General features: G+C 41.8%; 1 protein-coding gene across 1 annotated transcript in view; it reads right to left on the bottom strand.

Moving 5' to 3' along the window:
* Nucleotides 1-25,662, bottom strand: part of LOC140190849 (transmembrane protein 132C-like) — a 1,058,274-nt gene that overhangs the window by 60,816 nt on the left and 971,796 nt on the right. Inside the window, exon 6 of the mRNA XM_072247739.1 lies at nucleotides 13,311-13,516. Coding sequence (XP_072103840.1) covers nucleotides 13,311-13,516 — 206 coding nt within the window. The remainder of the gene's footprint in view (nucleotides 1-13,310; nucleotides 13,517-25,662) is intronic.

The following is a 25,662-nucleotide window of genomic DNA, read 5'->3' as shown; positions in this document are numbered from 1 at the left end:
ATTGACGCCCATGTCCCTCCACAGATAATACCTGATCTCCTCCAGCATAAAAACATAGAGAAACATAGAAAACCTGCAGCACAATACTGGCCCTTCGGCCCACAAAGCTGTGCCAAACATGTCCCTACCTTAGAACTACCTAGGCTTTACCCATAGCCCTCTATTTTTCTAAGCTCCATGTAGCCATCCAGGAGTCTCTTAAAAGACCCTATCGTATCCGCCTCCGCCACCGTCGCCGGCAGCCCATTCCACGCACTCACCACTCTCTGCATAAAAAAACTTACCCCTGATTATGAGGACACACAGTCCTCTTTTATTGTCATTTAGTAATGCATGCATTAGGAAATGATACAATATTCCTCCGAGGTGATATCACAAAACACAGGACAGTCCAAGACTGAAAAAACTAACAAAACCACATAATTATAACATATAGTTACAACAGTGCAACAATACCATAACTTGATGAAGAACAGTAAAAGAGTTCAAAGTTTCGTAAGGTATTTGTATCATTAATACCGATACTCCTGGCACAGTGCTTTGAGATGCATGATCATTTAGCCCTATTTAAAATTCAGATGATTCAAAGAATTAAAGAGCTCAAGCCAAACCCAAATTGTTGGAAATAACACCATCACACTATCTCCCTGTGAGCGCACGGTTACTTCCCAGCTTTCCAGTACCCTTCAGTCAAGGTGCATTAGTAATCTTGAACTGCTTGAATTTTTTGGACAATAGTAATTGTCTGACCCTGGGTAATCATTCTTACAGGAATCAATTGCAACTCATCGCAATGTGGCATTTGCTTGTCTAGATGCAAGGGAGCAGTGACAGCCACAACTTCCGATCCTTGTGGCTCGGAGCTATCAAGGGGTTAAAGCACCTTTACTCATTAGCTTTGTAATCTTACCAAAATTTTGTCTGTGGAACTTAATTATCAGGTAATAAAAAATATTATTATAATGCATTTCACTTATTCACGTTGAAGTCAGCAGCCCATGGGCCTAATAAAGCATAATATGATTAACTGAACTGAGCTGAAACACACTTCATAACTCCCTGGATCTTCAGTTTTATTAAGAAGTATTGGCCTGTTTCTCAAGCCTACGAGCTTTTTATATTTCATTTATGGCCAAAGAAAGTACTATTTCAATGCCAATCTAAGTGAAAGAAATGATTCCAAAAATTACAAAGAAAATGGAACTTGAATGAGTGGCATCTCTTGAATGGTTATCAAATATAGATCTTTGAAAGGACATACAGTACTGTTCAAAAGCTTCTGGCACATATATACAGCTAGGGTGCCGAAGACTGTATTTGTCAATGTGGAGCGGAGAGAGAATTTGTAAATCTGGCAGGAGCAAAGGATTTCGGGAATGGCGAGGGTGAACTGCCATGAGTGGGGTATTGGATAGGTGGCAGAGAAGGATTGCCAGGGGAGGTGGCGTGGGTGCAGACACACCCAGTCCTGAGGCAGCAGGCAAGGTCACATGATTCCAAACAATTGGTTTGTTGATCATTACAGAATGTCCCTCGGGTGCTTCCCGTTCCTTCCTCTCTCCCTTGCCCTTTTCCCAACCATGATTCCCCTAACCCTGTCCCCTTCCTACTCTCAGTCCAGAAAAGAGGCCCACAGCAGAATCAGGGTTATCATATGTGATGAAATTTGTTTTTTTTTTGCAGCAGTACAGTGCAATACATAAAATTACTACAATACTGTGCAGAAATCTTAGGCACTTCAGCTATATATATGTGCCCAAGACTTTTGCACGGTGCTGTAGACCTCCTTTTTGTGAATATGTTACTAAGAGCAATGTACATATATACTTGATGTTGCTTTGGTCATTGAACTATAGTTTATTGTTCATTTACTTTTATCTTGAGTTGTTCATTCTAATTCCCCAAAGTAAATGGCAGGATACTTGGTAGTGTGGAGGAGCAGAGGGATCTGGGGGTACATGTCCACAGATCCCTGAAAGTTGTCTCACAGGTGGATAGGGTAGTTAAGAAAGCTTATGGGGTGTTAGCTTTCATAAGTCAAGGGATAGAGTTTAAGAGTCACGATGTAATGATGCAGCTCTATAAAACTCTGGTTAGGCCTCACTTGGAGTACTGTGTCCAGTTCTGGTCACCTCACTATAGGAAGGATGTGGAAGCATTGGAAAGAGTACAGAGGAGATTTACCAGGATGCTGCCTGGTTTAGAGAGTATGCACTATGATCAGAGATTAAGGGAGCTAGGGCTTTACTCTTTGGAGAGAAGGAGGATGAGAGGAGACATGATAGAGGTGTACAAGATAATAAGAGGAATAGATAGAGTGGATAGCCAGTGCCTCTTCCCCAGGGCACCACTGCTCAATACCAGAGGACATGGCTTTAAATTAAGGGGTGGGAAGTTCAAGGGGGATATTAGAGGAAGGTTTTTTACTCAGAGAGTGGTTGGTGCGTGGAATGCACTGCTTGAGTCAGTGGTGGAGGCAGATATACTAGTGAAGTTTAAAAGATTACTAGACAGGTATATGGAGGAATTTAAGGTGGGGGCTTATATGGGAGGCAGGGTTTGAGGGTCAGCACAACATTGTGGGCCGAAGGGCCTTTACTGTGCTGTACTATTCTATGTTCTATGTAATTAGAAACGTCTTCCGTGATGCACACATTCCTAAGAGGGAATAAAATATTTACAACTACCTGCAGAGATATGAACATCTTCCATTTAATATAAAATTCTGAAATAAATTATGAGAAATTTGACCCTGTGATGCACATATTCCAAAAGGGGAATTTACAATGATCTGTTGTTACAGCCTGTTACATTGCTGGTGTTTAGGGCAGTGATGAAGGTCCTCTAACCATACAGATGTAGGAATCTTCTCTGCTGTTTCCATAATAAATTTTTGACCAGTTATGGTTGTTAGCCCTGAGCTGATCTCCCGAACCTGGACCATCTGAGTCTGGCCTCTACCTTTTGACCTGTTTGGCATGGGTGACCCTACCAAGAGTCAAAGCACTAGGTCCAGACTCCAGCTAACATAGCTTTCCAGGTCAGTGAGCTACACAAGCCTCCAAACCCAATGACAAGGTTGTGGTCCTCTTGGAGGTACAATTATCTACAAGGATATAAATAACTTCCATTATATAAAATACTGAAACAAATAAAACCAGTTTTTTTTGGGGGGGGTGGGTATTGATTGGTGTAGTAATACCTCAGTAAGCTAAAGGTAACATGGATTTAGAAGAAAAGCCTTCCTTGACAAACTTCATCAATTTCTGAGGAAGGGCCATTCTTAGGAAAACTCAATGATATGGTCAACAGGGCCATGAAGGAAAAAATCAGTTAGGAAAGACTTTAAAAGTTGCAGAACGGGTAAAGTATTCCCAGACCACCAACTGATGATGTGAGTGTTCAGTCCTGCTCCTGTGAGGTAGAAAACTATAGTCACAGGTTTCCTAGGGCTCAGGAATCCCACAGCAAATGGGAGGAGGGAGATGCTGGCTAATCATCTTACAGAACAGTAACACCACCAACCCTTACCTACCCCATCAAAAAGGTTTCTGACCTCCCCCTGCCAATTATGGCATCACTCTCTCCAACCTTCCCACCCCAGAAACATCTCCAGCTCCACTTTTCTCATGGAGTACCAGGAATTGATTGAATAACATAATGTACCAAGATTAGTCAACCATTAGATTCAAGTTTATAATCTCAAAGGAAGGCATAACGTTCATACCATCCAAACTCAAATGAATCCTTTAAGAAGGAATGGTAACTCCGATGAGACGGCTCTAGAACCCTCTAAAGTCACTTTATATTTTATATTAGGACATAGATGAAAGACATTCAGCTGATCTACCCCCATCCATTTTGTCAGCATTAGGTCCACACTCCTGCAAGCCATGACCTCCAAGTACACATGTACTGTTACAATGTGGTGGGGTTGTTTGCCACTACCATCCTATTAGACAGTGAGTTGCAGACCCCCATTATCCTTTGGCTGATTTTTGTTTGTCTTGTTATCTGTCCTGTTATGATTTTATCAATGACTTCAAATCTGCTCCACCTGGTTTTTGACTACTCTGCCAAAGGAAATTGATACTTCTATGAACTGCATCTAGGTGTCTTCATCTGTTTGCACACACCATCAACCTCCTCCATTCCAAACAGAAAAAGCATAACACTGGCATATCCAATCTTTCCTCTTGGTTACAATTTTCCAGTCCTAACATGTAAATCTACACTGTATGTTGTTCAGTGCAATGCATTTTCCTACATGTGGTGACAATAATTGTACAGAGTTCAGTTCTAATTTGCCTGGGTCTAATTTATGTTGCGTACAGTTCCACATAACCTCCGTACTCTTTTCCTCTTCATGTCATGTAGTAAGGAAATATATATACTTTTAACCAGATTATTGATTCATCCCACTAATTTTAAGGAAATGCGAACATTCTTCCAAGGTCCCTCTGTTCCTCCACACTACTCAATATCGGAAAAAGATCCAGTAATTTTATATAGCTGCAACATGACTTCCTGACTTTGACAATCAACAGCTTGACTCTTTACCACCCTTTCTACTTGTGTTGCCACTTTCGGGGAGCTATGGACTTGCACCTGGAGATCCCTCTGTACATCAATGTTCTTAAGGGTCCTGCGATTGACTGTATATTTTTTTCCCTTACATTTGATCTCCCAAAGTGCCACACCTCGCACTTGTCCAAGTTAATCTCTGGCAGCCATTTCTCTGCCAACATTTCTCATTTGTTTAACTCCTGCTGGATCCTTTGACAGAGGATTACTAAATTACAAGAGAATCGAAACAGCCGAAGTGATTGTGAAAAACTTAAGGAGATGGAAGAAGTGGCAACAGTTTAATTCACAGAATGCGAGGTAGACCATCTGAGGCGGATCAATATGTTCATTCCCTTAAGTCATTCTATGCAAATCTGTGAGGGGTGTATGAGGCAGTAGGGAGTCAGGTGCGTCATCTATCTTTAAAGGCCTGACTTGTGTGAGGTACTGAACAAGCAGCCTGGGCTCTGCTTGGTTCCATCCATCTTTAACTCACATTGACATTATGACGGCTGTTTCCGCAAGAGCTGCCCTGAGTTAGTTGGAAACTTACGGAGGCGATAATCAGGCATGTGTTGCAAATGTGCCCAAGCAGCAGTGGCACATTTCGTTTTTCATCGAAATAGGATTATATAACAGATAGGATGATATTACCATGCTGCAGAATCTGATTTATACCTCTTAGCGGGTATCCCAGCAGAGAGTTGGTTACAAAAAAAGAGACTGATTTAAGAATCATGAAAACTGAATGGGGGTCAGTAAAATGCTCCGGGATGGATGAACATAAAGGAGCTTAGTGGCTTTTGGTTCTCTGATTCATGTAAAAACAATGAAATGGGATTAATCGGGAAATAGCGAGCACAACTTCACCTAAATCCAATTCTGATCTGGAGTGTTAGAATTTCCTTTGTGGAAGATAATCCTTATATTATACTTGCCCATGGGCACACTAAGGGATTTGCATTGGAGTCTTCTGTGACTAAGAGCGTTAAGTGAAGCTGGTGCCCCCCCAGGGGATCTGGGAGCCCTGTTAACAGAAGAAGTAACAGGGCTTCTCTTTAAGCAATCAGATTGAAGAATTCAATCACCCGAACTTGGATTTGTCAAGAGTATTAAAACAGAATGGGGAATTCCATGCTAAAGCCTATTTAGAAACAGAGGGAATATGAGGAGGCAATAAAAGAAAAAACTGAAAAATTACAGAAAAAGAAAATAGTTTAATATGTCTAAAACATTTAACGTCTGAAGGATTAAGACTTCATGCTTATTAATGTTCATTTTCAGCACCAAAGGGGTTGCTTGGTTGTAATTAAATTTACTGTACTGTTAAAACTTAGACTGAAATGAACAAGCAGAGTTATCATGGATTGGGCAGTAATTTTTAAGATGTCCCATCTACTTTAGTACTAAGTTCCTGGATGAGATACTGGAAGCTTCTGGAGGAGCAATTCATCTTTGGAGGCAACATGTGAATTTCACATTGAACAGTGCAACATCATAGGAAGTTGATTTATATCAATAACGTTGATTTATTCTCCACTGGCCTCAATTGATATTTTTGCAGCAAAATCTGGTCCAAAGACCGGATTTACGCCTTTTCTAGAGACAGTCACATCAACACAAGCACACCTCAAGTGTAAGACGAGGGAACACACACCAATCCTCATTGGGGGATCAGAAGTGGAAAGGGTAAACAATTTCAGGTTCCTGGGTGTCAACACCTCCAGGATCTATCCTGGGCCCAACATATTGAAGCAATTGCAAAGAAGGCACCACAGCAGCTAGATTTCATTAGGAGTTTGAGGAGATTTGGTACGTCACCAAAGACGCACACAAACTTCTACAGATGTACCGTGGAAAGCACTCCAACTGGCTGCATCACCGTCTGCTATGGGGAGTGGGCACTGCACAGGATCAAAATAGTCATAGTCATAGTCATACTTTATTGATCCCGGGGGAAATTGGTTTTCGTTCCAGTTGCACCATAAATAATAAATAGTAATAGAACCATAAATAGTTAAATAGTAATATGTAAATTATGCCAGTAAATTATGAAATAAGTCCAGGACCAGCCTATTGGCTCAGGGTTTCTGACCCTCCAAGGGAGGAGTTGTAAAGTTTGATGGCCACAGGCAGGAATGATTTCCTATGACGCTCTGTGCTGCATCTCAGAGGAATGAGTCTCTGGCTGAATGTACTCCTGTGCCCAACCAGTACGTTATGTAGTGGATGGGAGTCATTGTCCAAGATGGCATGCAACTTGGACAGCATCCTCTTTTCAGACACCACCGTCAGAGAGTCCAGTTCCATCCCCACAACATCACTGGCCTTACGAATGAGTTTGTTGATTCTGTTGGTGTCTGCTACCCTCAGCCTGCTGCCCCAGCACACAAAATAAGCTGCAGAAAGAAGTGAACTCGGTCAACTTCATCATAGACACTGGCCTCCCCAGTACCCTGGACATCTTCAAGGAGTGATGACTCAAAAAGGTGGCATCCATCATTATGGACCCCTATCACCCAGGACAGGCCCTCTTCTCTACCATCAAGGAGGAGGTACAGGAGCCTGAAGGCACACACTCAACGATTCAAGAATGGCTTCTTCCCCTCTGCCATCAGATTCCTGAATGGACATTGAACCCGTGAACACTACCTCACTACTTTTTTCTCTTATCTTTGCACCACTTATTTAATTAAACCTTTTATTTAAATATATATATATTACTGTAATTTACATTTTGTATTGAAATATACTTCAGATGCATAACAACATTTCACAATGTGATATTAATCCTGATTCTGATTCTGATTTCCGTCAGTAGAATCAGATTCATATTCATTTATTGAACCCATGACATTCCTACAATAGTCATTATGTGCATTTGTGACATTCAGTGAAATGCACGTTTGTGTTAACAGCCAGCACAACCTTAGGATGTGATGGGTGCAGCCCACGAGTGCTGCCACAGATTCCGGCACCAACATCGCATGCCCACGATGCTCAATGCACAATGTAAGTAAGCTTCTCTTACTCCAGTCAGATTCACAACACCTATCAAAGTTCTCAAGCACCTTTCCAGCCCACTTGTTAAATGACTCATGAGCATGTACGTCATTTAAAACTGAAAACTGTTTAACTTTTCTGTCAGCCTGATGTTCTCCTTGAGAGAGCGACTCTCCTGCAATAGTCATTATGTGCATTTGTAATGAAGACAGTAACCATATCAGAATCAGAATCATTATCACCGACATATGTCATGAATTTTGTTGTCTTCTTGCAGAAAGACATAAAGATCACTCCAATAAATTTTTAAAAAATCATCTTCATCATTATTATGTCATATGAGGTGGGCAATCTGACCGTGATCGTTCTTGAGAAATTTTTCTACAGAAGTGGTTTGCCATTGCCTTCTTCTGTGCAGTGATAGATGGCTCAAAAATATAAATAAGGCAACGTAAATAGACCAAATGATGTGAGAAGTGTGGCGTCTGATGCTGACCCTACGCTTACCGGCAAATTGCATTTTATAACAGGTGATATGTAATATGTAAATAAATTGTATGTAAAATAATTGTTGTGATATCGTCATTTATGATAAAGTGTGATGTAAGTAGACATTTTAAGCACAAATGTAATAAAGGAGATACCCTTGTTTTGTTGCTCTAGTTGTTGGCTGGAGATCATTATGGCTACTACTTACAAGCACCACCTAACACATAAAAGGTCACTGCACAGTGAATGAGAACCTGTCCTCAGTGCAATTTCCTACCATGCACCTCCCCTCATCCATTCCTCCCCACATTGTCAATCTAACCCACCGGCCAGAGAGTTACAGAACTGGAATTCTCCACAACTCTGTGTTACACAGGCTCACAACACTTAAGATCATGTGATTCTTCAGGAATATCAAGCAAATGGCTCATTACTCCCAGGAGCCAATGCAATTTAGCTTAATTGAGCAGAAACCAAACACACATAACAAGACTGGTGAGCAGCACATGGAAGCCCAGTGATTAACTACGGTGATGTTTCGACATGACCTGCACCGACATTCTTTAAATGACAAGAAGCTGAAATAAAGGCAGATTTGAACAGCCAATCCTTCATACTGTGTGGCAATATCAATCATCATTACTTGGTTGATGCTTTTTTTTCATATATAAAAGGAGGCCAAATATTTTGACACCACTTGGATGTGGAATCAAGAGTCTGAACAACCTTGGAACAGTGTCCCGTCGAAGGGTCTTGGCCCGAAACGTCGACTGTACTTCTTCCTAGAGATGCTGCCTGGCCTGCTGCGTTCACCAGCAACTTTGATGTGTGTTGCACCGACTTTTATTCTATTTTTGTTCTATTAATTTTTCTTTTGAACAAAGGTCACTTCTGCTGCATTGTTTTCATTCTGGACAACAAGCAAATGTTAGTTCTGTATTAAGATGCTCTTTTACATGGGCAGCAAGTGAGAAAAGCATCACGGTTAAGTGTGCTAGCTCTCTCGTCCAAAGGGTTTGTTCACAATACTTAAGAGCATGTGGTTCTTCAAGAACATCAGGGCACAAGCGCAACTTTTTTCTTCAGCAACACACACAAAATGCTGGAGGAACTCAGCAGATCAGGCAGCGTCTATGGAAAAGAGAAAATAGGTCACGTTTCGGACCGAGACCCTTCATCAGGACTGGAAAAAGGGCAAAGTCAGAGGAAGAAGGTGGGGACAGGGGAAAGAGAAGTACAAGGTGGTAGGTGATAGGTGAATCAGGTGAGGACAGGGGTTGTAGTAAAGAGCTGGGAAGTTGATTGTTGGATGAGGTAAAAAGTAGGAGATGAGGAATCTTCTCGGAGAGGACAGAAGACCATGGAAGAAGGGGAAGCAGGAGGAGCACGAGGGGGATGTGATGGACAGGTAAGGAGATAAGCTCAGGTAGAGGAATGGTGAAAGAGAAGAGAAAAAGGCAATTTACGGAAGTTTGAGAAATCAACGTTCATGCCATCAGCTTGGATGCTACGCAGAGGGAATATAAGATGTTGCTCCTCCAACCTGCGCACAACTCATCACGGCAGTGGAAAAGGCCACGGGTTGATATATTGGAATGGGAATGGGAATCAAACCTTTCTCCTGCTTTGATTGCTGTCCCTTTTTCCTTCTGCAATCATCTTCCCTCCAACCTCCATTCCAGCCCTACCATATAGTAATTCTTACCCTTGCTTTCCGAAGAGAAAACCCATTAAATTTAAGAAACAAAAATATTCTGCATTCTTCCTTACGTCCTTAAGAATTTGCAGAGATTCAGCATGACATCTGAAACTTTGACAAACTTCTGTAGATGTGTAATGGAGAGTATATTGACTGGCTGCATCACAGCCTGGATTGGAAACATCAATGCCCTTGACTGGAAGATCCTGCAAAAATACCCAGTGCATCATGGGTAAAGCCCTCCCCATTACCGAGCACCTCTATAAGGAGCATTACTGCAGGAAAGCGGCATCCATCATCAGGGACCAACGCTACCCAGGACATGCTCTCGTTTCACTGCTGCCATCAGGAAGAAGGCACAAGAGCCTCAGGACTCACACCACTATGTTCACGAACAGTTACTGCCGCTCAAACATCAGGCTCTTGAACCAAAGTGGATAACCTCACTTGCCCCATCATTGAAATGTTCCCACAACCAATGGACTCACTTTCAAGGGCCTTTCACCTCATGCTCTCAATACTTATTGCTTATTTATTCATAAATAAATAATATTATTATTTTTTCATTCTTTTTGTATTTGCGCAGTTTGTTGTCGCTTTCAGTTGAACGCCCATGTTGGAGCGGTCTTTCATTGGTCCTATTATGGTTATCATTCTATTACGGAATTTTTGTGTATGCCTACAAGAAAATGAATCTTGGAGGGGCGGAGAAAAATTAAGATGGCGCCAAACGGCAACTCCTTCGCTTGCATCTTTGGAAACAGCTCTATTTCTATCTTCGATATCTCTTTTTCTTTCCTTTTCAAGGCTCTGAAGACCCTGACCTGGAGTTACACACTGACTTTGGTTCTTTGCGGAAATGGGGCCCGTTCTCAGAGACTCACGTCTGGCTGCTTTTTGATATCCCAAGAAAGCGACCTGCAAGACTAGCATGCCTTCAGGGTGCCTGACTTTTGTGGCTCTGAAGACAGGTGCCCCTGACTGAGGTGTTGCGAGAGGATATGGAAAACCGGGAGCAGCAGGTTAGCTGCTGTAGTTTGTGTGTCCAGCAACCTGAGCCTTTCTGAGACCAACTCTTTGGGCACATAGCTCAGAAAAAGCAATGCAACAGACTTCTAACAACATAAATCAGTGAGTTGTTTGTTATGTCTGCCCTCTCGCTGTGACATGGGGTACCTCTTTTTCCTTTATTAGGGAGAGAGAGAGAGAGTCTGTGGAATGTTGAATTACCAGGTGAACCAGTAGTCTTTGGGGTACTGCAAGTCTGTGTCTTTCCTGATGCTTGTTGCATGCTTGAGTGCCAGTAGAGGACGCCGATGCTTTTTTGCTGGTGGGGGGGGGGGTCGTTGCCTTGCTGCTGCTTGTGCGTGGGAGGGGGAAGCTGGGGGGGCTTCGGGGTTCTAACGTTTAACTGTCATTCATTCTTTGGGGCACTCCTCTGTTTTCATGGATGTTTGTGAAGAAAAAGAATTTCTGGATGTATATTGTATACATTTCTCTGACATTAGATGTACCTATTGAAACCTATTGGTTGTGTATGGTGACATATATTTACTTTGAACTTTATTGATTGCGTTTTTGTTTCTGTGGGAAATGACCGGGGAAGGAAAGTGAGCATTCTGTCTGACTGTGAGTGGCAGGTCACTTCCTTTATGTTGATCGGAACAATTTTAACCCAGCACCCTTCTGAAAGCCTTCTCCTTTCTCCCGTTTGTATGTGTCCCCTCAGTCTAACGTTACTGCTTGCTGCTGCTCACTTCTCCCGGTCTTGAAACATAAACTATAGCTAACAGGTCTGTAAGAGTGTAACCATCTTACACTTAATTTCCTGTCCCACCGTGTGGTAATGGCTAATTAACAACTCATTCACACTAGGAGCATAAAGATTGCAAGAGTTAATAAATGTTTAGTCTCTTTTGTAATTATCAATTAAGGATATTATCTAAAAATAACTTCTATTCTCTGTAAAGATTCAGACATAACTATAGACTGTGTAACAGAGCATTAAATATTATGATGATTAAATTAACTGCAAATTGCAATCTTTCTCCAATACATAATAGATATAGAGACAAATGAATTATATCACACATAGAAGTTCTAGTTGCAAGAACATACCCCAAAGAAATGCAGAGGTATTTGTCTTCAGACCTGTTATAAGCTCAACTTTCTTACTTCTGTGGTCACAACTGCTATAGCCAAATGTTCAGTCTGAATTAATCTTGAGAAATCTTGCTTGCTTCAGGATTTCATATAAAATCCTTTGTCTTGGTTAAGAAAGTGTGCTTACTTCCACGTTCATATTAACTAGTGTTCAATTCATGAGAGAGACTCAGAGACTTCAGATGTTAGAATCTGGAGTAACAAACAACTTAGTCTCAGGCGGGGTTTTGATCTGGAACATGTTCAGTGCATCTCTGGGTTGACTTGCTTCAAGCTCTTTTCTGCATGTGTGGCCAACGAAGGGTGTAGAATAATCAGAGAGAAGTAGATTGTCACAAGTCAGTCTTACCTTGTCTTACCTAAAGTCAGGCATCCGTTAGTCTTGCGAGACCATGGATCTGCGCCTGGAAAGTCTCCAGGGCGCAGGCCTGGGCAAGGTTGTATGGAAGACCAGCAGTTGCCCACGCTGCAAGTCTCCCCTCTCCACGATGCCAATGTTGTCCAAGGGAAGGGCATTAGGACCCATACAGCTTGGCACCAGTGTTGTCACAGAGCAATGTGTGATTAAGTGCCTTGCTCAAGGACACAACACGTTCCCTCGGCTGGGGCTCGAACTCACGACCTTCAGGTCGCTAGTCCAATGCCTTAACCACTTGGTCATGTGCCCACTACCAATGCTCAAGATAAACTAGCTTACTTGGTTGGTTCCCATAGAGTCTGATGCCTAATTGCTTCTGCTTACAATACTCCTTAACCCTCACACCTACCATCTAGCCCCATGCCCCTTTCACCATCTCTTGCAACCAAATATAATTATATTCTCCAACTACATGGCCATTCACAACTGTCTCCCTCCAGTCTCTCAACCCTAGATCCCAATCTCCACTTTTCCAACATCTGAAACTCCTCCTCCCCTGCAAGCCATTTTTGAACATGGGCACCTTCCAAAGCTCAAAGAATTATTACCAGGCCTTCTGCAACCATTCCGTGACAGGAGGATTTGTGGATGATAGTCCTATGTGCACACAAGGCAGGCTCTGTTTCCATGGGAAAATGAAAGATGCCAAAGTCAGTTCTATGAGAACTCATCTATGAGTACAGACTATGCAAGATGGTCGCTTGTAAATTCATTCAGAAGTCAGTGAGAAATCTCTTTCTAGTGTCTAGAATGTAGATCTTTCATTTGGGGCTGATTGACAAAAAGGCAATGTTAAGTATGTCAGGAAAAATGCAGATGGGTGAGTTGGAATGTGGCTGGTGTAAAGCAGGAATACCAGTGTAGATCTACTGGGCAACCCCACCTGTGCCCATGGCGTACAGTCAATATATACAACGTCATGTTGTGATCACAGGACAAGACACTACAGTGGAGATGTTTATAGGTGCCTACCTTTTACTTGAGACGATGGGAACCCGCCAGCCTTTGATCTGACTGAGCTCGGTGTCAGACACTTCAATCTGAAGGGGAAGTCGGGGCACCCACACAGTGACTTCCAGTGGTGCACTCAGGTGCTCGTAAGTGAAATTGACGATGGCATTCACTTTGCCCCGCATCTCTTTCCCATTCACCAGGATGTAGTCACATCTATCAGAAACCTGTGGCAAAAGAAAGAAACCTAATCACTGGGGCACTGGAAAATATTAGCTTGCACAAAACAAGAGCTGAGAGATTTTATGCCCCTAGTCGAGAACAATAGTAATACTTCTTAGTATGCTAATTTCATACCCAGGAAACTGTGAAACTGCCATATCAATCTCATTAAGTAGAACAAATCTGATTTTCAGAACGGCATAGTTATAGAACAATACAGCACAGACGCAGGCCAATCAGTTCATACTGATCACCTGTCCCATATGATGAGTTTGAGTACAGAGAGGAAATTAAGAACCTGGTGGTGTGTTGCGAAGATAATAACCTATCCCTCAACGTCAGCAAGACAAAGGAATTGGTTGTTGACTTCAGAAGGAGTAGCGGACCGCACGACCCAATTTACATCGGTGGTGCGCAAGTGGAACAGGTCTAAAGCTTTAAGTTTCTCCGGGTCAATATCACAAATGACCTGACTTGGTCCAACCAAGCAGAGTTCACTGCCAAGAAGGCCCACCAGCGCATTTACTTCCTGAGAAAACTAAAGAAATTTGGCCTGTCCCCTAAAACCCTCACTAATTTTTATAGATGCACCATAGAAAGCATTCTTCTAGGGTGCATCACAACCTGGTATGGAAGTTGTCCTGTCCAAGACCGGAAGAAGCGGCAGAAAATCGTGAACACGGAGCAGCACATCACACAAACCAACCTTCTGTCCTTGGACTCACTTTACACCGCACGCTGTCGGAGCAGTGCTGCCAGGATAATCAAGGACACGACCCACCCAGACAACACACTTTTCATCCCTCTTCCCTCCAGGAGAAGGCTCAGGAGCTTGAAGACTCATACAGCCAGATTGGGGAACAGCTTCTTTCCAACTGTGATAGGACTGCAGAACGGATCCTGACCCGGATCTGGGCCATACCCTCCAAATATCCGGACCTGCCTCTCGGTTTTTTTTGCACTACCTTACTTTCCATTTTTCTATTTTCAATTTATGATTTATAATTTAAACTTTTAATATTTACTATCGATTTGTAATCCAGGGAGCGGGAAGCACAGAATCAAATATCGCTGTGATGATTGTACGTTCTAGTATCAATTGTTTGGCGACAATAAGGTATAAAGTATAAAGTATATCTCTCTAAACCCCATCCCTCTATCTATTTATCCAAGTGTTTCCTAAATAATCCTATTGTACCTGCCTCAACCACTTCCTCTTTACATATACTCACCACCCTCTGCGTGAAAAAAATTGCCCCTCAGGTCTCATTTAAATCTTACCGCTCTCACTCTAAATCTATGCCCCATAGTTTTGGACTCCCCTACCTCGGGGAAAAGACTGTTACCGTCCACTTTGTCAATGCCTCTCATAATTGTAAACATTTCTATAAGGTTGCCCCCTCATTCTCCTGCGTTCCAAGGAATATATTCCCAACCTGGCCACCCTCTCGGTATCTCAGGCCCTCTCATCCTGGCAGCATTCCCCTCAACATTCTCTGCACTCTTTCCAGATTAATCACTTCTTTCCTATCTTCCAAAACTGTACACAGTACTCTAAGTGTGGTTGCCCCAATAACGTCCCCGCTCCTCTATTCAGCGTTCTGACTGATGAAGGCGCATGTGCTAAATACCTTTTCACCTTCCTGTCTTCCTGTGGTGCTGCTTTCATTGAACTATGCACTAGTACTCCTAGCTCTCTCTGTTCCATTACGCCCTACCATATACAGTACAAGTCCCACATTGGGTTGAGCTTCCATACAACATAGGAGCAGAATTAGGCCATCCAGCCCATCAAGTCTGCTCCACCATTCCTTCATGGCTGATCTTTTTTCCCTTTCAATACCAATCCTCTATCTTCTCCCTATAACCTTTGGTGCACTTACTAATCGAAGGTATCACCCACTGACTTGGCCTCTATAGTACTCCATGGCAATGAATTCCAGTGATTCACTACCTTCTAGCTCAAGAAATTCCCAAACACAAGAAGTTCTGCAGATGCTAGAGATCCAAAGCAACACATTCAAATTGCTGGAGGAACTCAACAGGTCAGGCAGCATCTATGGAAATGAATAAGCAGTTGACGTTTCAGGCTGATGCACTTCTTCAGGACTGGAAAGGAAGGGGGAAGATGCCAGAATGAAAAGGTGGGGAAAGGATAGCTAGAAGATGATTGGAGAAGCTATGTGGGTAGGAAAGATACAGGGCTGGAGAAGAATGAATCTGAGAGGAGAAAAGAGTGGACCATAGGAGAAAGGGAAGAAGGACGGACACCAAGGGGTGGTGGTAGGCAGGTGAAAAGAAGTAAAAGACCAGAGTGGAGGATAGAAGAAGAGGGGAGGGGGAGGGAAAAGTTTTAATTCTGAAAAGAGAATTGATCTCTTTTCTAAAGGGATGTCCTTGTATTCTGAGGCTATGCCCTCTGGTCCTAGTGCTTCCCCACTATGAGAAACAGCCTCTCCACGTCCACTCTTTCTAGTCCCCCTCCCCAGCAAAACAGTCCTGATGAAGGGTCTCAGGCCAAAACAGGGACTATCTAGCCCCCTCGACAGAAGCTGCCTGACACGCTGAACTTCTCCAGCGCCCCATGAATGTTACTCTGTACTGAAGTTCATTTGCCGCTCCTTGGCCCACTTCCCTAGCTGATCAGGATCAACCCTGTAATCTAACAAGGATCTCTATGACACATCACAGTCTCTCATATTGCTGTGAATCTGCAGTCCAAATTTCAAAGTAAATTTATTATCAAAGTATACGCTGACAATAGATTCACCATAGACTCCCCTCAGATTAACGTATGCGTGGGCCTTCACAGTGGATAAAAAGAAACACATTAGAATCAATGAAAAATTGCACACAGATGAACAACCAGTGTGCAAAAGAAGGCAAACAGTGCCAAAACAAATAATAATAATTAAAAAGTAAGTCATAAATAATATTGTGAACATGAGTTGCAGAGTCCATGGACTCTTGCCTCTCTGTGAATCGACTGTCCAATTGTACCTACCAGACTGGAACACTCAGACATCATGTTCTACTCCAGCCCTTTCTGTTGAGTTGGAGAAGCTAAACTCCAATTAGGTTGTACAATAACATTTGCAATTCAGAGGGTGAAAGTGTTCATTATAAATAAAAGTAAAGATATTTCAAGTTTGTTGTTGAGTGAGGCTTCCTTTATCAATGAAAATTAATTTCTACAGATGTACTGTGGAGAGTATACTAACTGATTTCATAAAAATTGCTGGTGAACGCAGCAGGCCAGGCAGCATCTCTAGGAGGTCGACATTTCGGGCCGAGACCCTTCGTCAGGACTAACTGAAAGAAGAGATAGTAAGATATTTGTAAGTGGGGGGGGGGGAGATCCGAAATGATAGGAGAAGACAGGAGTGGGAAGGGATGGAGCTAACAGCTGGAAAGTTGATTGGCAAAAGGGATGCGAGAGGATCATGGGATGGACGGGAGGCCTAGGGAGAAAGAAAAGCGGGAGGGGGGCAGCTCAGAGGATGGGCAAGGAGTATAGTGAGAGGGACAGAGGGAGAGAAAAAAATAATAATAATAAATGCTTGAAATTCAAGCATCTGCAGAACTGATTTCATTACTGTCTGGTATTGGGGGGGGGGTACTGTACAGGATCAAAAAAAGCTGCAGAGGTTTGCAAATTTAGCCAACTCCATCATGGGCACTAGCCTCTGGAGTATCCAGGACATCTGCAAAAGGCAATGCCTCAAAAAGGAGGCACAGGTCATTACGTACCCCTGTCACCCAGGACATGCCTTTTTTTTTGTTACCATTAGGGAGGATGTACAGGAGCCTGAAGACACACACTCAGAGTTTAGGAACAACTTCTTCCCCTCTGCCGTCAGGTTTCGGAATGAACAATGGAGCAACTCGTGACCACTTCCTCAGAATTTCTTTTGTTGTGTTGTTGCACCACTTATTTATTTAATGATATGCTTAATTGGGACAGGACACTGTTGCCGAACAGCTTCTCAGCAGGATCAATCGTGTGTACTGGTGTTTCCTTTAGACGGTACCCGTGCTTAGAGCGAACAGTTTTTAAACAGCATCAGTTGCATGTGATTGTGTTCAAAAAGCAATGATAGCCAAGATTCCCCATGCTTATTTGGGGCCCTATGCTGCTTAATTGTAACAGGAGGCTGTTGCCAGTTTCTAATGAGTGTCAGTCATGTGCACTTGTGTGGCCATTAGACACTACACCGTGCTAAGAGTTTTAAAATGCATCAGTTGCATGTGTTTCTGTTCAAAAAGTAGTGATTGTTGTCACTGACAGTTGGCAGGAAGTAAGTAGTAAGAGAATTCAGAACTGTTCTGCTCACCGTGGTTTCAAGCATTGAGGCTTGAAGATGCCAGAACCGGCCAGGAGTGAAAATAAAATGATTTCACTACATCAACAAGTTAGGAACTACGGAGACTTCGAAGGTATTGGCAATCATCTTGAATGTTACAATGAAAATGAAGATTTAGAGGATGTAATCTTCAAAGGCATTCTGTGAAGCAGTCCATTATCTGCACTAAGTGTCTGCGCTGATTGTGTTCATTTATAGTCAATCAAAAGAAAACGGCAGCATACACTAGAATTAATTCCTCCATCGATAACTATTAGGAACCAATACACAGTTATAAAAGTGTAGTAGCGTTTGTAGTGTTCTAATTTGTTTTGTATTTTATTTAAATACATACTTTGTTACTAAGTTACATGGAAATTAGTCTTTTTTATACCTTTTTAATTATTTCCAGGAAATATATATATACACATACACAGTATACAGTGTGAAGCAAAATAAACCCTGACAGTACTGTGCAAAAAGTACTCCAATGATATACAGAATGGTGCAGAAGTTTTAGGTACATCTATGCAGCCAGGGTGAGAGGGGTTAAGGCTTATAAGAGACCTAACGGGCAACTTTTTCATGCAGAGGGTGGTGATGTTATGGAATGAGTTGCCATGGGAAATGGTTGAGGGAGGTACAATCGTATAATTATAAGAAGTACTTGGATATGGACAATGATGGCCAGGGCTTAAAGTAATATGGGCCAAATAAAAGGAATTGGGACTAGCTTTTTGGGCACCGTGGAAGGCATGGACTTGGGTCATTCTCCTTGTATCATGCTGTATTACCCTATGACTCTGTCTACCCGAGTTTGCTATGAAGGTTGAATTACTGAATATATTTAAGGCCCAACTAGATAGAGTTTTAGCCAATCGAAGTACCAAGGGTTTTGAAAAACAAGCAGGAATCTGGAGCTGAAACCAAGGTCACATCCGCCGTGAACATATTGAGTGGCAGAGAAGGGTTGAGGGACCACATGCACTACTCTTCGTCCTCTTTCTTACCTTGTCATGCTTAAGTTAAGCAAGGGGTCAACATCCTTTGCTGCATATAAGCTGTTCACAATCACAGAATGATTCCAAAGAAGACTGGCAACGTGGCCTTTCACAGTCACAACACAAGTCCAGTGATATCCTACAGCAAATCCAGTTTGTCCTGCATCTTTGAGCAAAGCTTGTCTCCTCAGTGTGTTTTAATACTGAAGAAGGCTAGATGTGTATGAATTTTGAATGTTACCTGCTTCACGCTTGAATGTAGAGTGAGTGAATTTCCAGGCAATATTGTCAAATCATTTTACAATTTTTCCATAAGTAATCAAGGTCTGTTCCAACTTCCATCATTGTTTTCTAAAATACTGATTTCTGATTTGAGGGTATTTTGCAACATTGAGGATTTTATTTCAGATGGAGTAGTCTTGATCATTAACTAACCATTTCTCTTCGCAGATGCTGCCTGATCTGCTGAGTTCCTGTAGCATCTTATTCATTGTTCCATGTACAAGAACCTTCAGTCTCTTGCACCTCCAAAGTATCCGGCCAGCATTTTGTTTTGAGATTCAGTGAGTGAGTTAGGAAGAATAAACCCTGTGTATTAGAACTGAGGGCTGCCAATGACATACCGAGATTCAGCTTCAGACCCTCATAAGCATCGAGTAAGAAGGCCACTTAAACTTTCTAACTGATGTATGATTTTATAAAGATTAGATCCAATAAATGTCAGTCAGCAGTACATGTATTGCAGTGTATGTTCTTTTAATTTCACTGGAAGCATGTTCTCTTTTCTTATGGGAGCAGTTGACAGATTGTGGAATGTCTGAAGTAAAAGAAGGATGCACTGGAAGAAAGATTACATTTGTAACCAGGTGACCTTTGAATATTTTTTTTATTGTAATAGTGAACTTAGGCATTCATCCTGGTAATGCCATAATAGCTGCCTGTGCCTTTAAGAGAAAACGATGACGTTATTATGCACGTGCGGAGTAGAAAAAAAGTTGCAATGTTCTAGAACAAACGTCGAGTACTGGACATATGGTGAGGAAAGGTGAATGCAGTAATATTTGATAATATCCATGTAAATTCATTTATACTTCTTTGTAAATCTAGAATATCGGTAATTTGACATGTTTTATATGTGGATACTTTAGATTTTCGCGAGTAAGGTGTCAGCGTTGGATAGTGTGGCTGTGCAAAGTTCCTTATCCGTCTAGTAGGCTAGTCTTTCTAGTAATTTAGATACAAAGCAATATATTGCAAAAGATTTTTTAAAGTTTATTTTTGTCTTACTTTATTGTTTCATTACCAAATGTGGATGTAACAGAGTAAGGTGAATGTGTTAATCTTTGTTCACGTAGCGTGTGCGAGGAGAACCCGCTTCAGGGTCGAGCATATACGCGTTTGGAAGTTAAGCATGCATGTGTCTAAGTGAGTATACGACTTATTGAAGATGAGATGTATTTATTTATACTTTTGATGTTGCGTATAAGGTACACGACTGGTAGCATTCTAATGTTGTTCGTATTGTTTTTTCTAGAATTGCCACTACTGTATTGGTTTTATATATTTTGTTTTATTTATTTTCACATCGCATAAGTAACTAGTTGATACACAAGAGCTTTGACTGAAATTACGCTGCGATTGTAACAGGAACTGTTTTTTTAAAATTCATTTTGTTGTCTTTATTTTGATACCCTCTTTCTGCATTAAAACATCTAAAGTAGACAAAGGAATTAAAGATCTATAAAAGTATTTGTAGTCCTGAGTGTGTATTTTTCCCAGGCCACAACACATTGACAAAGAAGAATCCAGAAATATTTTTGTCTTGGAAGAAGTGCAGCTGGAAGTGACTGCAGGGGTAAGGACAGTGACAGATATTGGGAAGTGGTAGAGTCCTCAAATTAGAACTCACAATCCTAAAATTAGAGCTACACCGATCCTGCATTTGATTTAATGAATTAATGAACCATTATTTTACTGAACTCTTTCCATATAGCTAAGTGACAAATTGAGACCTTAGCAAATGGTGAAAATGGACCACTATTATTGTCTGCCGTCTGCTACTACCAATGCCATTTTTTTTTTGTCTCTGAATGCGGCTCTTGCATTAATTGAGATGGAAGATGTCCATAAGCCTGTTGGTGCCTGATTTCAATTTTTTGTATTTTCTGCATGAAGGAAGGGGAAGAAGACAGAATGAGCAATGTGCAAGGTGTTTTTGATTATACTGTCTACTCTCCTGAGGCAGCAGGAAGTTCCGACTGAGTCCATGAAGGGGAGGCCAATTAAACTGTGCCACAAGTTTGTGATTTCTTGTGGCCTTGGGCTGAGCAGTTGCCATCCCAAGCTGTGATGCATCTGAATGGGTGCTTTCTATGGTGCGTCTATGAAAGTTCAATGAAGATGTGCCAAATTTCCTTATCCTTCTCAGGAAACAAGAATGTAACAACAGAATATGATTAGCCTTTCTTTATTTGGGTTTTATGGTTGCAGTCATGCAGAATCAAGAACTTTTCCTGTTGTGAGTTGGTGGACCTTTTGCACCAGGCTGAAAGAGATGGAGACCGGGGAAGCTGTTTGAGATCTGGAGCTAAGTAACTTCAGAGAGTAATCCAACACTGGACTCAGGAAAGATCAGGGAAGCCAGAGTGTGGGGAGATCGAAGGGGGCTGGGTCTAGAGGCAGTCAAACTAGCGAGGTTTTAAGGATGCAGTAATTGGCAGAGAAATGGAAACTCAGACATCAGGGGCAAGGTGAGAATCTGGAGACAAGAGCAGGGGTCAGGAAAAGGAGGAAATCTAATGGTTGCGTAGTGTGAGGGATTGGGAGATCAGAGGTGCCAAGGACAAGACTGGAAAGGTCACAGGGAGATTCTGCCTGTGAAGCGAGAGTATGGATTCAGCAAGAAAAACAGAAAATGTTGGGAACACTCAGCTGGTCAAGCAGGATCTGTAGAAAGTGAAGCAATTACAACATTTAAAAAACATTTGGACAGGTACATGGTCAGAAAAGGCTTTGAGCAATATAGGCCACATACAGGCAAATGGGATTGTTTTAGACCGTCACCTTGATCATCTTCCAGCTACATTGGATCCTTTACAGTTTGCCTACTGCTCAGTCTGACCCATTGATGATGTCCATAGCCTTGGACCTCCACTCCATCCTGTCCCATCTAGAAAACGATGCCTGCTACGCCAAGCTGTCATTCATTGACTTCAGCTCAGCATTTAACATGATCATGTCTCAGAGGATGGTGGGTAAGCTGTCCTCAATGGGACTCAAAACCCCTCACTGCAACTGGATTATGGACTTCTTGATGGAAAGACGCCAGTCAGTGTGAGTTGTTGGAAAACTGCCTCGGAAGATAGAATAGATGGCTTTTGACTACTAGATGTTCCAGGTCAGCTGTGACAGAACCACCATGTTTGTGCATCATGATAAGTTAACTATACAGCATACTCTATTTTCTCTGCCTTTTAAAAGACTGAGCTGTCCTATCCTTGCAGAGAATGGTAGCACCATCAGGCCACTGTACTGTGTCCAAAAATTGCTGGTGTGAGCCATGTTTCTGTAAAGCAGAGTACACAGCAGTCTCTGATGTCCCTCTAGCACAGAAATTTTGCTTTGAGGTCTTCAATTATATTTTCCAAAGATTGTTTTGAAACAGTGGAGGATACTCAGAGCCCTTTTAACAACACTGATCAAGATTAAATGGATAGGTGATCAAGCGTTATCTTGACATCATTACGGTTTTGACAGGAATTGCTACATATCTTCCATAGATGTCCATGATGGAAAATGAGCAGAAACACTTCCAAACCTAATGTACATACTATTAAACACATGGCGCAAGTAGCAGCAGGCAATCATTCAAGATATATAGAGGGGTCAATGGTAATAAACAGTATTTAAATTAAACCTGTCTCTCCATCAACGTTGCAAAAACAAAGGAGCTGGTTGTGGACTACAGGAGGAATGGAGATAGGCTAATCCCTATAGACATCAATGGATCTGGGGTTGAGAGGGTGAATAGCTTTAAATTCCTTGGCCCACACATCACCGAGGATCTCACGTGGTTTGTACATACCGGCTGTGTGGTGAAAAAGACACAACTGCGCCTCTTTCATTTCAGGCAGTTGAGAAGTTTGGTATGGCCCTCCAAATTCTAAAAACCTCCTATAGGGGCACGTTTGAGAGCATCCTGACTGGCTGCATCACTGCCTGGTATGGGAACTGTACTTCCCTCAATCGCAGGGCTCTGCAGAGAGTGGTACGGACAGCCCAGCACATCTGTAGATGTGAACTTCCCACTATTTAGGACATTTACAAAGACAGGTGTGTAAAAAGGGCCTGAAGGATCATTGGAGCCCCAAGACACCCCAACCACAAACTGATTCAGCTGCTACCATCCGGGAAGAGGTACCACAGCATAAAGACCAGGGCCAACAGGTTCCGGGACAGCTTCTTCCGCCAGGCCATTAGACTGCTTAGTTCATGCTGACACAACTCTATTTCTGTGTTATATTGACTATCCTGCTGTACATACTATTTATTATAAATTACTATAATTCCACATTTGAATGGAGACGTAATGTAAAGATTTTTACTCCTCATGTATATGAAGGATGTAAGTAATAAAGTCAATTCAAAAAATTTCATTCTTTTTTTAAAGTCTTCTCCCTCTAAAATACAGTTAATTCACTTGCCGATTAAGCCAAACTACAGCACGGCAGTCTGGCAATGGAGAAAGGTCAGCTCTCACTAAATATGTATATAGAGTCTGAAAACTCATTCACTTGACTGAAGTGCAGTTGCCCAGAAGAACATGATTTAATGTGGTGCCTAACTTCCCACATTTATTATTAAGACAAGTAATATTGTGCACACAGCCGTGCTTTGTTGAGAATGATTTTTTTAATGATAAAAAGAACTTTTAGAAGAAGAAATTTTTAGAAACCAGCAAAGAACAATTATAAGGATGAAGAATATAAAATATTACCATAAACTAACAAAAATATATAAAAAGACAGATATTAGGAGTTCCCAGAGGCATATAAAAACAGATTTGCTTAAACAAGTGCCAGTCCCTTACAGGATGAGACTGCGGAATGAATAAATGGAAACGGTCAAATTGCTTTGGATTGGTTTTCATGGTAGAAAATCAGAGGTTCATCAGAGGTGGGTGGGGGGGGGGTGGTCAGCAACTTTAAGTTCCTTGATGGTATTTTTTCAGAGGACTGTGTGGGGCAGTGTAGGTGCAATTACGAAGAGAGTACAGCAGCACCTCTACTTCCTTAGAAGTTTGTGTAGATTCAGCATGACACCTAAAACTTTGACAAACTTCTATAGATGTGTAATGGAGAGTATATTGACTGGCTGCATCACAGCCTGGCATGGAAGCACCAATGCTCTTGAATGGAAAAACCCTACAAAAACTAGTGAAGTCCTCCCCATCACCGATCACATCTACATGAAGCTTTGTTGCAGGAAAGCAGCATCTATCATCAGGGACCTTCACCACCCAGATCATGCTCTCTTATCACTGTCCTCATCAGTAAGCAGTCACAGGAGTCTCAGGACTCACACCACCAGTTTCAGGAATGGTTATTACCTCTCAACCATCAGGCTCTTGAACTAAAGGGGATAACTTCACTCAACTTCACGCTGCATCATTGAAAAGTTCCCTCAACCAACAGACTCACCTTCACGGACTCTGTACCTCATGTTCTTGATAATTACTTTTTTATTGTTTTTTTTTTGTATTTGTGGAGTTTATTATCTTTTGCACACTGCTTGAACACCCAAGTTGGTGCGGTCTTTCATTGCTTCTGTTATGATTATTGTTCTATTGTGGATTTACTGACTATGCTCACAAGAAAACGAACCTCAGGGTTATACATGGTGACATATATGTACTTTCAACATTTTAATAACAGACTGAATAAAGGAAGTGAGGAGTCTGTGCCTCAGGAGAAAAAGTGCCAGAAGTTATGCCATTGTTTAAGAAAGCAGGGAAACATTATGAAGTAAACGTTACATTAGTTAGCCCAACATCTGACACTGGGAAAATCTAATCCATTGCTAAGGATGAAACAGCAAAGCATTAGCGAAAGCAAAAGAATCAAGCAGAGTTGATGCAGTTTCATAGAGGGTAAAACATGTTTGATAAGTTTGTTAAAGTTCTTTGTGAACATAACAAACATAGTGGATAAAAGGAAAACAGTAGATGCAGTAGACATTCTCGAGGATATCACATAAAAGATTAAGGCACAAAAGAACTAAGAGAACTATCCACTAACAGAACACAGAGAGTCAGAATATGCAGGTCATTTTTGGATTAGCAGTCAGTGGCCATCGGGATTAGTGCTGGGACCCCAACTGTTTACAATCCATGTTAATGAAGAGGCCAAACACTGACCCCGATGGCCATTGACTCATATCTGGTTAAACTTCTTTCTTTTGTATCATCAGCCAATTCAGCAAACTTACCGCAGTGAAATTTGCTGATGATACAAAAGTCAGAAGTTTTAACAAGCGATGAGGTGTGTAAGTGGATGGGCAAGAAGTTGCCAGATGGAATATAATCCAGGTATCTGTGAGAATAATCACTTTGGGAAGAACAATGAAAAAGCCAGTTATATTTACTTCAATAGAGTTAAGCCTCAAAATGCTGTAGTACAAAGGAATCTAGGGGTTCTGGTACATGAGACACAAATGTTTGCATACTGGTACAGCTTTTCACACAGATACAGTAGGGCAGATGGAATATAGATTTGCATTTTTAGTTAAGGGGTATAAAGGGAAATGTTA

The sequence above is a fragment of the Mobula birostris genome, chromosome 31, assembly GCF_030028105.1.
Source record: "Mobula birostris isolate sMobBir1 chromosome 31, sMobBir1.hap1, whole genome shotgun sequence".
Lineage (NCBI taxonomy): Eukaryota > Metazoa > Chordata > Chondrichthyes > Myliobatiformes > Myliobatidae > Mobula > Mobula birostris.
The sequence above is the reverse complement of the archived record's forward strand: the minus strand, read 5'-3'. Positions and strand labels throughout refer to the sequence as shown.